The sequence below is a fragment of the Emydura macquarii genome, unplaced genomic scaffold (assembly GCF_026122565.2).
Source record: "Emydura macquarii macquarii isolate MOO-44397 ecotype Brisbane River unplaced genomic scaffold, CSIRO-AGI_Emac_v2 contig_3530, whole genome shotgun sequence".
Lineage (NCBI taxonomy): Eukaryota > Metazoa > Chordata > Testudines > Chelidae > Emydura > Emydura macquarii.
In genome coordinates this window covers 2,797,396-2,811,429 of record NW_027133667.1, presented here as the reverse complement: position 1 = coordinate 2,811,429, position 14,034 = coordinate 2,797,396, and the positions used below count along the sequence as shown (strand labels likewise).

At 40.4% G+C, this 14,034-nt stretch overlaps 1 protein-coding gene across 1 annotated transcript in view; it reads left to right on the top strand.

Moving 5' to 3' along the window:
- The window catches only part of TBXAS1 (thromboxane A synthase 1), a 278,530-nt gene that overhangs the window by 64,572 nt on the left and 199,924 nt on the right, over positions 1-14,034 (top strand). Inside the window, exon 3 of the mRNA XM_067536094.1 lies at positions 9,551-9,644. Within this exon, the coding sequence (XP_067392195.1) occupies positions 9,551-9,644 (94 nt within the window). The remainder of the gene's footprint in view (positions 1-9,550; positions 9,645-14,034) is intronic.

Genomic DNA, 14,034 nt, shown 5'->3' with positions numbered 1-14,034 from the left:
TTTTCTCAAGACCCCTGCCTTATTGGGTACACAGGATAGACCTGCTTTGAGGCTGGATCAGGGTTCTGTAGTAAAAGAGGCTATTGTCTGTAGGACCCCTCCTTCATTAGTTGCAAAAGCTGGAAGGTGCATAAGGAAAGAGGCAGCGGATTACAGGGAGAGAGGTCTCATGGTTAAGGCAGTTGAATGCTACCCTGGGAAACTGGATTCTATCTCTGCCTCTGCCACAGAGTTCCTGTGTGATTCTAGGTAAACTTCTCACAGATGGTCACTAATTGTGTGTTCCTCATTTTCTGGCGGCCCAAGCTGAGACCTTGGGGTCTGATTTGCAGAAATGATCTCACAGCTGCAACTGCAGTCATTGGGAGCTGTGCTTTGAACATGTAAAGTGCTCTGTAATGCTAAGTGCTCTGAAACTTCTAGTTGTCAAAGATTGGGCACCGAAAAGCAGTAAGTACTTTGATCTTAATCTGTAAAAAGGGATAAAAATCAGCTCCCCATCTGTTAAAAATAATCATGACAATAATTAATAAATAATACATTAATACCATCCCCTCACCTCACAGAAGTTTTGTGAAGATATATTAACGACTGTTTGTGACACACTCAGATACTACAGTGTTGCGCACCAAAAGCTAAACGAGTAGTTCTTTGGGGCCCCGTTCTTAGTGCGAGATCTGCAACTCGTGATTCAGCCCTGAGGCTCCTCCTGGCGGTGGGCTGAAAGGAGGAGGAAGAAACAACTTCCCTTCTGCACCTGTACCTGTGGTAGGAGGATCAGGAGGGGAGGTGGTTTGGAGCCCTGCAAAATGCTGAGGCTATCCTGCCTGCACCGGTCACTTTTGTCAGTCCGATGAGACCTGGGCTTTTGCCAGATCTTGTGGTTGGCCCTTGTGTTCAGTGCACAAGCAAGGGTGATGCGAGGAGGCTCACTGACCTACCATTTATGGCGCCTATGCAAGGACCAAGCACAATTGCAGTTCCTGTGCTCTCCTAGATATAGAGACGGTTTCTTGCTCATACTCCCAAAAATGGGGAGGGGGAGCTGGGGACTCCCTTCCCTTCCTGGGCTCCATTCCCTGTCTCTGCTACAGCCACCAAAACTAGCAGACCACAGAGAGGGAAGATGTGTTGCACTTAGAAGCATGTAAGGCACTTGAAGCAATTTTGCTTCTCCTGGAGCTCCCACTGATGTGGTATGAGACCACACTGACTCCAGCACTAGACCATGCCTTACAGGCATAATCTGTCCTTAAGTGGCTGAATGTATGTTCTGTTCTTGAGGAATAGAGTACACGAACTTGTTTCTCTGCAGCATTGGAAATCCTTGCTGTCCCCAAGGAATAATAGACTATAGGCCTGGGAACTGAAATCACTTTGTGGCAGTGCAAAGATATAATGACCAGGCCCCTGGGCAGGACCCCTTCTCCATTTAAGCATGTTGCATCTGCAGCCAGTCCAATCTAGATTCCATCTAACTGGTATTTAGAAACCGTTGAGATGTTCATGGAAACACATGCCGTGCATTTGCAAATGGAGTCACAGCACTAGGATATGAACTTGCATGACAATTAGGATGTCTAATTAAGCTGAAACTTCATGTCCTTTTAATTATGCAATTAAGATGTCTAATTATAAAATGAAGACATGTAATTACGTGGTGACAAAACTTTATGGAATTTTATCCTGCTCACTGAAAATCATGTTTTTTAAAAGAAGCCTCAGTTTATGCAAACGTCAACTTTCCTGACTAAATAAAGCAAGGGCATTTACAGCCCTGATGGTAACATGCTCTGCCGTAGGCCCTGCAGTATCCAGGCACCAATGAATATATTAAAGACAGAAAAAGAAGGAAAGAAAGTACTTGTGAAAGGTGCTGTATTAGCAGTCCTAGAGAGTGAGAGGTAGTGTGTCTTGTGTTTAAGGCACTAGACTGAGACTCCAGAAAGCCTAGTGCAGTTCTTAGCTCTGACACAGACTTCCTGTAGGGCCTTGAGCAAGTCACTTGAGCTCTTTGTGCCTCATTTCTATTGTCTCATCTGCTCACATGACTTTTAGGAATTCTAAGGGCACCTGTTCCCTAGGAATTGGACTGAGGTCACCAACTTATTTCACAAAAATGAGCCACGGGACAAACAGTCACGAGATGGCAATGGCTTTTGGTTGCTTCAGACTGGATCACATTTGCCCGTTGAGCTGACACTGGTGAAAGGCATGAAAGCCCGTTACTAAAGCTGTAGATTTATCACAGACATGAATTTTAGCATTTGTTTAGAAAAAGTCATAGCCCAGTTGGAAGAGGCTGTACTCTGGGTACCCGCCCTCCGAGAATAGTGATAAAATATTGGAATGGGTCTGCCATACGGCCTGCTGTCTTCCGTGAGACTCCTCTTGGAGCATAACAACTGTTGATTATCTGTGCAAGTGTTGTTGGATTTTTTTTAGTTGGATGCAACTCATCAGTGATGATATTAAAAAAAAAAAAAAAAAATTAAGACAAACCTGCAGACTGACTTATCCTTGAACCAGCCAGCTCCTTCATGACAACATGCATTACGAGAATTGTTCAGTAGACCAGAACAGTGTGGATTAAAAAATGATTGCTGACAGATATTTGAAGTACAAATGTGATACTGAATATATAATTTGCCCTTCCTGCCCCCTATATCATTAAAACACTAGGTAATTCATCTGGAATAGGAACACTATTGTCACGTAAATTTTGTACCTGGAAAATACTTTGTCCTAAAACTGGCAGATTCTGATTGTGTGTGTGTGGGTCTGCTGTCCTATTCCTACACAAACCTATGTTCAAATGGAGTTAAGGTTGAGAGTACATATTAGAATATAGATACAATAAAGGGATTCTGTAATTATTCCAAAATCAAGTGTTTATAATCCCATGCAGTCACAGAAAAAGTTGAATTTAAAGGAAATTTGTGCTTGTTCAGATTTGCAAATGCAGAGTTAGGGCATCCAAAAAACCTTCTAAGTCTGCCCGTTCGTTGACTTTTAAAACTTCCTGTATAATAAAAAAACTCGGTGAAATATTGTGCAAAAGGCACATTTAGAATATATATATTTTGGGGATTACTGACCATTTCTCATTATGCTTTATAAAGTCTCTCTTTTATCAGAAACTTTAACTCTCTCCTGCAATGGCACCAGGCGATGCCTTAATCCTAACTGTATGGTTATTTTAGTATGTGTGGACCCAGACTAGATTTAACTTATTTTTAAAGACATAATACATTTTAAAAACTTTTTTCCGTCCCTCATGTTGTTATACTACATGGCAGAGTTTTATGGCCAAACTCACTGGTATGCTTTGCTGCTTTACTCTCTTCTGGAACAACTCAGTGGCCAGCGCATACAGGCCAGTTAAACTGGGTTTACAGCTACCTTTTTTGTCCGAGCGAAGCAAAACAGTCAGGGCATGTCTATATGTACAGCGCTGCAGTGACGCAGCTGCACCGCCGCTGCAGCACATCTGGTGAAGACACTACGCCGATGGGAGAGAGCTCTCCCATCAGCATAATAAAACCACCTCTGCAAACGGCGGTAACTGTGTTGGTGGGAGAAGCTCTCCTGTTGACATAGTGCTGTCCACACTGGCACTTACGTCGGTGAAGCTTATGTCGCTCAGGGAGTGGTTTATTCACACCCATGAGCAATATAAGTTCTGCCGACATAAGCTGTAGTGTAGACATAGCCTTAGTGTATATCACAGTTTCCACCCCACTCCTGTCCTCCAAATTCCCCAGCTTCTTGCACCTCTCTACATTACCTCTTCCTCTCTGCATTCACACACCCCTAATTCTCCCTCCTGCACCTTCAACATTCCCTTGTGCACACACACGCATACCCCTAGTTCCCTTTTCCTCCTGGCTTAACTTTTGACTAGTAGTTTTAGGGTTAATGGTCACTTTTTGTCATGTTTTATTTGTTACGAAGAACTGCCCCCCTTTTAAAATGGAACAGTTCTCCATGGTCTGAAACCACAATGGCCTTTAAGGAAAATGTTGGCCCTCTGATGTGTGGCGACAGAGTCTCAGCCTCACTGAGAAAAATGAGACCCTTTCTCAAATGCCCACCAACGGAGGGCAAGCGTGGCTTCTGTCTCGTTGGAAATAACGGGAGAGGGCAGCCATTTTAAAAGAAGATAGTTCTGTGTGGAGTTCTCTGTTGCAGAACATTGTATCCTTCAGTCTTTGCTGAAGTAGATGTCTTCAGTTATGAAGAATAACTGGGTGTGTAAAATAATCATTAATTCTAAAAAGAAATATTCAAATGTAGTCTATAAATAAGATTTCAGTGAGTAAGCTATATGGGAAGTCTGAGTCGTCTCTTGCTCTTGTACTGAATTATTAGACACCCTCCCCTCCGAAGTCTGACACAAGGTGCTAAATTTCATAAAGAACCCATTTTAATTCCTAAATATATTAACAGATTTACACGTACATTCTCAGGCAATTCATTCTGTATTCATAGAGTAAGTGCTATAATTTTGGGGAGCAAACACCTTATTTTTCAGCTAAAACAAAGAGTTTGAATCCCTGCTTTACGTGCAAAAGCTCTTAACTTTGGAATTGCTAGTGATGCCTCTGTTAGAAAGAGAGAGAGAGAGAGAGTGTGTGTGTGTAAAATAAAATGGGAGACATGCATAACACTTGTCTCTTTACCAGGGATAAACTCTATTTCAGCAAATTGTTTTCTGTTTTCCCACTCCGCCTTCAAAAAAAGTCTCTTCTAGTTCCAAATTTCAGTGGAATTAAAAAGTGTACCACAATTTTTCGCTCTAAACATTCCTATTTATAGCTCTCAGATGTTGTTAAATATGCATTCCATCTTTGAAAGCGCTCAGACACAGAAAGGCAGAGAAATGTGGGATGATTTCAGTAGTATATTAGAAGCCATGATGATTTAATATTGACTCTTGACTGGTCTCTTCAGATGTAAACTGATTACACTAAGTGATAGAATATGTGTTGTTCTGTTAGTACCACTTAGTGGGGGGTTGATGGGGCATTGCCACTGCTGTTTATTAATGTATTATCTTAAAGGCCAGGAGAATTATCATACTTATTATTAATTATTATTATTTATTTTCTCTCTGTCTTTGCTGTGTATGCTTCTTTTGTTCTCCCTATTGTTCTTTTGCACTCTGATCTGTGGAGGGAAGCTCAGGTTTCAGACAGCTTAAATCAGCATTACCAACCTACAAGAATTCACTTTGCATGCTAACTATCTTTTAAGATTTGTGTTCAATACCCAACGGTGGCTTCTTGCTCTGAAAAGTCATTTGAATGTCTTCTAGGAATTATTGGGTTGTTTATTGATCTTGTAATTATTCTTGCCTCTCTGGTTCCTTCTGATGTCTGTCATTTTGTCAAAAATTTAATACTGTATTTTAAAATAGTTATTCAAGCTGATAACACTGCATGTGCAAATATTGGCGTATGTTTGGTATGTTTTGCCCTTGACTGTGAATGTGCTTTCCCCCCCCCCCACCTCTTTGTCTGTATTTCTACCATCACAGGTTTTTTCTCTCTCTCCCTCCATTCCTTCCCCCCCAAGAAAGAGTCTTTTGTCTGTCTTAAAGAAATCTAAGAATCCTTGTTTTACTCTGACATTGGAACGCTTGGGACACTGCCCGAGTCAAAGATGATAATGTAAAATTCCGAGTACACTGAATATTCCTTCGTTCCTGTTCTATGTTCATGTAATAGAATAGCATTTCCTGATGATGGATGCATGTGTAGCAGCTACTCTGGTGCCCCAGACACTACAGCTTATTCCAAAACAAAAAAACTATGTGAAAATGGAGTTAAAGTTGAGAATACATATCCATCATTTTAGAGTAAAATACATTACAGAGATGTTGGATGCTTGATTTGGGGCAAATTACGACCCACAAAAAATTCAGGGTTCAGGATACACTTAAAAAAAATCAGACATGATAAAGTATGGAAATGTACAGTTAAGGCATCCAAACAACCTTAACTTTGCCCTGTAGTTACACCATTTCATAACCATACAATTATGAGAGAGGCAGTTTAGTAATTGTAGTCTCAGATTAGATCAAACTGATTTTGAAAGACATTGGTGGTGTTTCCATATTTTTCCCCACTCAGGGCCTCCATAGCAGGGACTACAAAGCATCTACAGCAAGGCTTTATTGCACAGCCTGGTATCCATAGCAGAGCATTCAGGGTAACATGGCCACCTGCTCCAAAACGCAGGCCTCGGGCTCTAAGCTTCAGAGTCTGAGCTCCTGCCCAAGCTGTGATATCTACACAGCAATTTTAGCACTGTAATTTGAGCCCTGCTAGCCAGAGTCTGTTGACCTGAGCTCTGAGTCTCATTGCTGCTTGCTGTGTAGAGGTACCCTATATGTAAAGAATGGTCTCTTAGCATTGTACAGCAAGTCTATTAAAGGCTAGCCTTTCCGGACTCATCTGTTCTTCTGTATGCTGTTTATATTGCTATCCACTTCAGCATCCATGCAGCATGTCCCTACCTAGAATGCAGGCAAGTGTCCCCTATACCTCTGTTTATAGATAAGGTAACAGAGGGTGACAAGGTGCCCTCATGCCAAGCAGGGAATAGAATTCCTATTGTTAATATGCTGGACCTATAACTCATCCACTTAGCCATGCTGCCTCTCAGAATGAATGTAACAAATCTATGTGCTTGGGTATCCTTTAACCCTTGCTCTAACCACTAACAACACTTCCCTCCCAGAGCCAGCAACAGAACCCAGGGATCCTGATTCCTGATATGTCTCACAAAGACCCTTGTAAATCGCTGGCAAAGTGTATCACATTCCCTTTTAGTAGCTGATCCACAAAGAAGATTTGTGGCTCAACTACTACTGATGCTCTGTAGCACCTACTACCACTACCTGTTACTTCTTAGCTCATGTGGTAAAGTCTCCCGTTCTCACACTGCTGGTGACCATTGTGTAGAAGATCCATATGGCTGTACATGATGGAAATTCTGCTTTGTTTAATTAAAGACTATATCCTAATGCATGCACAGAAGTAGGCAGAACTAAGGTTGCACTGGCAGTCTTAATTCTGAGATTGCCTAGCTTTCCAGTGCCTGGCTTTCCAACCCTAATGTCGTTTTAAAATAGCTTTTCTACTATGTAATTTCCCAGATTGTTTGAAAACAACAATCACATACAGATTTTTTTTCCCTGCAAAACTGAGGAAAAGCAACTGAAGTGCAGAAGTACCCTTAAATTGTAGGGTGTCTGAGTGTGTGTGTGAGCATGGCAATATTTTTTGTTTCCCATTGGCCCTGCCTTCTGAGTCATCATATTCCAGCGCTCCATGTGGCTATGTTAGTGCTTTGCTTACCATCTCGTTGTAAATCATGTTTTTATACCTTCTGAAAATCTACTTCAAATGTAACTTGAACAAAGAGCATCAGAAGACAACTGCATCAGACAAAAAAAGGCCGTTATGTGGAGATGCCAGAACATTCTGAGGCTGACGATGATGAGATGCTAACGAAGGGGTGAATGGTCTCCACACTTGCAATATATTTTCTTTCCTGTGCTCTCATGAGAATCAGTGCTAAACTTTGAACACTGTTTGTGTTAATTAGTTGATCCCATCATCTCCTTCGTTTATTTTATTTTATTTTTGCAATACAGGAAGATCTGTGGTCTTGGTAGCATGAGAGAAAATGCACTGTAATTTTGGACTGGATAGCTAACAGTTCCAAAATCTGATACATTGTGACATGTAATGTGTTTTAATTATCATTCTATTTATATTTTCAAGTAAAAAAGATCAATAATAAAATATTGATAAATTCACTAATTTTAAAAAAGCAAGTAAGTTTTTCCCCCTTTACTTTATACACTGAAGATGTGTCACAACAAATTTCCCAAAATGAAAAACACAGCTTAGGGAAATATTTTTAAAAAAACAAACAGTTTTTCTCTTTTTGGGGGGAATGATGGGGCCTGGGAAGCAAACAGTTTATATATTATATTTTCAAGTTAAAAAAAACTTTTCCTACAAGAATATTGGCAATTGGCATAAAAAACTCTTAATTTTTAACACAGTTAAATAGCCTTTCTTTTCTTTTTCCACATTTCCCTGTCACATTGAAATTGTGCTCTTGCATGAACCAAAGATAGTTTAATTCTATTCAGAATTAGTGTTCCCACAGATTTGTCTTGTCGTCTAAAAAATGTTGCTATCTAAAAATGATCAAACATGTACTCTGTAATAATAATTTCTTTTTAAATATCTTCACAGCAGAAAATCAGCAGAAGCTAGTGTATTACAAGGAATGGTTTGGGGGAACAAAAAGTGCAAAATACCACGAACTAGATACTTTACTTTCATTTTGTTTTGCTGGTTCTGGGGTACCCAACTCACGGTTCCCATTTCTAGTTATGGAATGTTTCAGCATCCAGAATTCTTTGACGCTGGGAAAAAAAAACATCAATATATGACACAAAGGATGACTTCCTCTGACAAGTCATTTTAGAGTCCTACTATTTCCTTTATCCCTTTTTTTGGGAAGGGGAAGCATGAACTTCTGTCCTTTAGTTAAGAACAGTGTGTCTATATATCACCTAGGGCCTTTAAAGTGGAGTATGTGAAGGTTGCGTGACTAGCTGACTCTTCCACGGAGGATCGTTGAACTGAGAGCTGGACGTTTGGGATCAAAACTCATTGGAATTAGTGAGAGTTGTTCTGTTGACTTCAGTGTGCTTTGGATCAGGTCATTGTGGTGTTACACTGTTGGGTTAAAGCTTTATTGGGCATCTAGCTAACTACAATTGTTCATGCTCACCCATGGCAGATATCACTACCAAAAAGCACCGCTTTTTTAAAATTGATTTTGGTGTAAAGGTTTCAAGTGTTGTCTTTGACAATGTGCAACAACAGCATTGGACTGCAGGGGCACCCATTGGTTTTCCTATTTTATCTTGTTTTAAATTGCTGACTAGCATCTGGCAAATTAGTTAATCAGCACATTTGGCTCAGTAGCTATGTCACCCTGAGATACTGACAGTATCTTATCTCCAGCACGGCTAATTCCAACTTGAATTCTTGCCCCAGTGCTCTAGATGGGTAGTGGTGGGGAAGGGAATTGACCACTCCCTCTTGCTCCTTTCCCCAGTGCCACCAGTCAAAAAGAAAACGCCTGTTCTAATCTCACTTACGGCGGTTAGGGCAGCGTAGCTTCATTGACTTCACAGGAGTTACTTCTGCTTTACACCGGTGTATCTGAGAGCAAAATCAGGTGCCCCAAAAGTTTCCAGGCCTAGATATGCTAGGTTGAGAGGAATCTTTTTTCTCTACTTGCCTCTCCTCCCCCCTTTGGACATCAGTCCACTAGCTTTTGCAAGTGTGCCTAATAAATGGAGCTGCAGAGCAATGTCGGCTGTGCCATTTGACTGATTGCAGAAAACATCTCCTCCTACTCTTACCCCAGGAACTCTATTTGATCTAATTCCTCTGGAAAGCCACTTGATGACTGGGTGGAAAATTAACTTCTGGCCTATTTAACCTTTTCCCAGGTACTCCACTTCTGCGTTCTCCAGGCTTGAGAGAGTGGGCATCAGGCATCCTCCACCTTTGCCTTTCATCGGAAACCTGTTGTTCTTTCGCCAGGTAAGAAGGGTTTTGGTTGCTATCTATCCAAAAATGGTTTAAAAGAGCAGGGGAGATGGGGGTGCGGGGAGAGAATGATCTTGTAGCTACTGATCACTGCTCTTCGAGCATCTTCCTGTGGAAATAACAAACACAACTCACCTTTATGACCAGAAGGAAGATAGCAAGCAGCCACCCATATGAGGCACTGATGTAAGAACAAAATAAATAAGAGGGAATGAAAGGGTGTAAGCTTCTGAAGCTAATTACTTGAGCTTTTCCAGGAAAGTTCATGCCCTTGGTGGAGCAAGCCTGGTTATGTGAATAGGACAGATTATATTAACTAGCTATGACTGGTTTGTTCTGAGCTGTTTCAGTTTATACAGCCCTCTTTTGCTGAGTGTACATATTTATTTCAAAGCATGTAACTTTGGGAGTAGGCAATCAAGTAAATGAAGTTAGATGCCATTAAATAATACTGCTCCCTGCCCCCAGTGTTAAGGTCATATTTTGAGGGTGGGGTAGGGGCAGAGTTTTGTTTAGCCTTGTTTTTTTCTCATGTATAACAAAAGAACTGTTTCATTGAGAGAAACTTTTGTTTTATGGTTTGATTGAAGCTCCCAAGGACTCAATCTCTCAATCTGAGTTTACAGTGGAGCACTGTCATTTTTCAGGAATGGAGTGTTAAAGTCTCTCCCCTCCACATCACTGGCTTTCTATGTTGGTTTTCAAGATCCCAAAGCATTTTGTGAAAGGAATTGGGAATAATTCCATTGTTCAGGCCATATTTCCCTCCTCCTCCCCCCACTCAAAAAAAAAAAATGCTTTAGTGTCCAAGATTGTCTGAGAGATGTTTAATAAGAATATAATGCCTGTTCCTTTTACTGTCAAAGTGGTTGTACTCTCTCTGAATCTGATTCGTTATTTGGTAAGGCATTTTAAGATTCCTGGAGTATTAATGTAAATCCAAATTCAGTTCTATGGTGAAACCAATTTAAATGTCATTTTCACATGTGCACCCAGTTTCAAACAGGAGAGAATTTTAAAGGCTGAATCAGCTTAACAAGTACTGGAAGGTAGTAATGAGATACACAGTTGTTCAGCTTCAGCACTCTGGTTTTAATCCAGCCTGAAGACTGAAAGTAACTAATCTCGTGTCTCTTTGATGACAAAGCACAATTGGGCCCTTTGCTGGCACTTTTTCAGCAACTGACTGACAGAGAAACTGAGTCACCCTCTTGCCCCTAGAGGGAGTTGTTTTCGATACAGGGTTGAGACATCAATGAGGGTAGTGTGGGGAAGTTTTTGCTGCCATTACCTGTGCTTGCACTTAGACAGCTTCATTCACCATAGCTGTGAAACTGGTTTCTTTTATATGCACTAAATTAACTTAAAACAATATAATAAAGAGAAACCACATGCTATATTACAGGGTTGTTTTTAAAATAAAATAATTAAAAACTGATGTGCAATTACAGCTTTATGTTCATGCATAAGTACTTAGAAATAGGACACTTAAGCACAATTGAAAATCCCACCCAGAATTCTTAAGAGCACAAATCCCATGGATTTGCAGTCTTAAAACATTTAGGTTCTTTTGAAAATCCCATTCTCTGTCCTACTATGGGTGGGAATGATCAGTTCTATCACTGTCAGTAGGAGTGTTTTTCTCCCCTGATATGTTCTTCTGTATTTTCCTGTTCTGTTCTTTTGATTGCTTTCTCAGAAATAGTGCCCATAGCAACACACTGGTAACAGGAAGACCATGTTTGTGCTGCAGGCTGTTTTCTAATGGTAACATTTTCATGTAGACATGTACTGTACTGAACTCAAAAGAGGACATCTCCTTATATCCCAGGAGGAGATAACCAGTGGCAATATGTCAGCTTATTGGGAATGAGGATGGATTTTATGGACCTGGCTGTGAGGAAGCAGTTTGGTGGCTGGGTTAGTTTCTAAGGACAGCTCAGATGCAAGAAGTTGTAAAATGCTTGGACATCCTGTCATCAGGTATAGAACAGTAAAAACTTTTTGCACTTACATATGTACACGCACATTACTGCGTTCGATAAGTGATATCATAAAGAGTCTTTCTTCCAAGCCTCTTCAAAAGGGCAAATCCTTCTCTCTATAATCAGCATTGCCAACGCCCAGTGTTCAAAATCATGTCAGCTACCTCGCCCCCAAGTCATAAGTGGCTTAAAATGATCAGGTGATTTTTTTTTAAAAATAATTTTTAAGGTTTTTCTATTTGGTTTCCGGGTTTTGTATGCACTCAGGTCACATTTTCAAGTTTTTCTCTGCAGCCATGAAAGCTAGAAACTTTTAACTGAAAGCTGAAATTCTCCCATAATCTCATAAATCCAGGAGCTGGGATTTTCAGAAGAACACCAAATATCACAAGACTAGCAATAAAATTGTAAGAACTGATAATACCTATGTTTATTGTCTAGCTAAATAAAATCTATGGACCTGATTCTCCTCTCACATATACCATGTAAACCAGGTGTAGCTCTAGTAAAGTTAAAGGACTTAATGCCAGTTTTATTACATCCTATAAGTGAGAGGAGTATCAGGCCATACCTCCCTTTATCAGATTACCTTGAATTGAGGGGTGGGGACTACTAATGTGAATAGGGTTTTGCCCAAAGTGCTTTTTTTTTTTATTATAAACCTACAAATCAAATTTCTGTTACAAAATTCAAACATGTTTTTCTATATCTGTTTTGTTTATGAAAGCAAACAGTTTATTGAAGAACATTTATTGTTTGTTTAAAAAAAAGTAAATGTAGTGTTTGTGAAATTCTTGACTGTTGACTAAAATAAGGCTCGCTTCTGTGAAGTGTCTTTTGAGAGTTGAAAGATGGTGAGTGGCAAGGGTGGTGGAAATAAAAGAGTGGATAGGGGTGGGGGTAAGGAGAAATGAATAAAAAAAGCAAGAGCTGACTTGAAACAGTAAGTTGTTCCATTACTCATAAGGTTCCACTTCTCTTTTAAGAACAGGAGAAAGAGCGAGAGTCACACCCTGAAATTAAAAAGTATCCAAGTTAATCCGCTAAAGAAAAGAAGATATGAAATTATTGCAATTCTGCAGCTGGGAAATTATCTCAGAGTCCAAGATATTAGATTAAAAATACTTTGATTACATTAGAACCATTTGCAGTGGGTAATATCTACTGCAAGAGTAAAAGTGATTATGCTGTAAAAACATTGTGTTTAATTTTCCCAGTAACTGAGCAGGAGATGTGCAACAGACAGAAATGCAATTTCACCAGAAACACTTGAGTGTTCCCCCCTGCCTCAAATGATCTTGCATTTTCTTACAAATCTGTGGGAAAACCAATGGTCCCCCCTCACCTCCTTTCCCCCCCCCCCCCGAAGCATAACAGGATACACAAGGTATACACAGCGCGCGCACACACAAAACAGGGCTTTAGAGCCTCAGGCTATTTAAAAACTGAACAAAAATCACCTCTTAATTCACAAGCTAATGATTTTATGATGTGACAAATAAGCTGAAAACCAAACATATACAACACGGCCCTTCCCCCAAGGAACCACAGAGAACACTTGACCTGTTGCTCTTGCAGTTCTGTATCCCTTCCCCCTGCCCCTCACCCTTTCCTAAGAAAGCAATTATGCTGTTTTAAAATGTCATTATCTCTGACATTTTAATGGGTTTAGTAATCAGGTACTTTACCTGTGGACCCTGTGTACTATTCAACTTGCTGTTGATCTCTGCTGAACTGAGAAAATGCCATGGTCTTGGGGTTTGTTTGGTTTTTTTATTGGTGTGCGGGATTTTTCTAACCAGTTGCATCTTATAGACTGTTGGGTCAGCTGCTTTGGGTCCATATATTGGCATGCTTATATGTTAGTTTCTCCCCATTACTCATTCAGAGCTTCAGTGATGCTTGTGACTGGTTGTGTGCTGCCTCCCTGCCTTGCATTTTAATGAAGGACATCACTCTTTTAGCCCCTCTCAGTATGGACAAGATGCTCTTTGTTTGCTCTGTTTATTCCTGCTTGGCCTACTTGTAGTTCCTGGGCTTCCCCTGAGCAGCCCACTTCTGCTGAATGGAAAATGCGCACTGTATGGATGCTTTGTCTCCTTCAGTGTTGAACTGGGCTGGGCTGAGTTGTTTTATGGAGTGAAGGGTGGGGGGAGAAACGAGATCAAATGTGATTTTCCCACTATATGTCTGCCAAAAGCATTCTTCGATATGCAAGTCAAACAAACAAACAAAATGCAGGGCCCTTGCCTTAATGAAATTAACCCCTGTCTAATTTTTTAACTAGAAAGCAGCACATCAGTGTTTGGAAACAGAAGCTGCAGCATTGACTGTTTTGAAATTTAATGACACAGCATGTAAACCAAAGCAAGGTTTAAGAGAGACAAATGGTGAGGAGA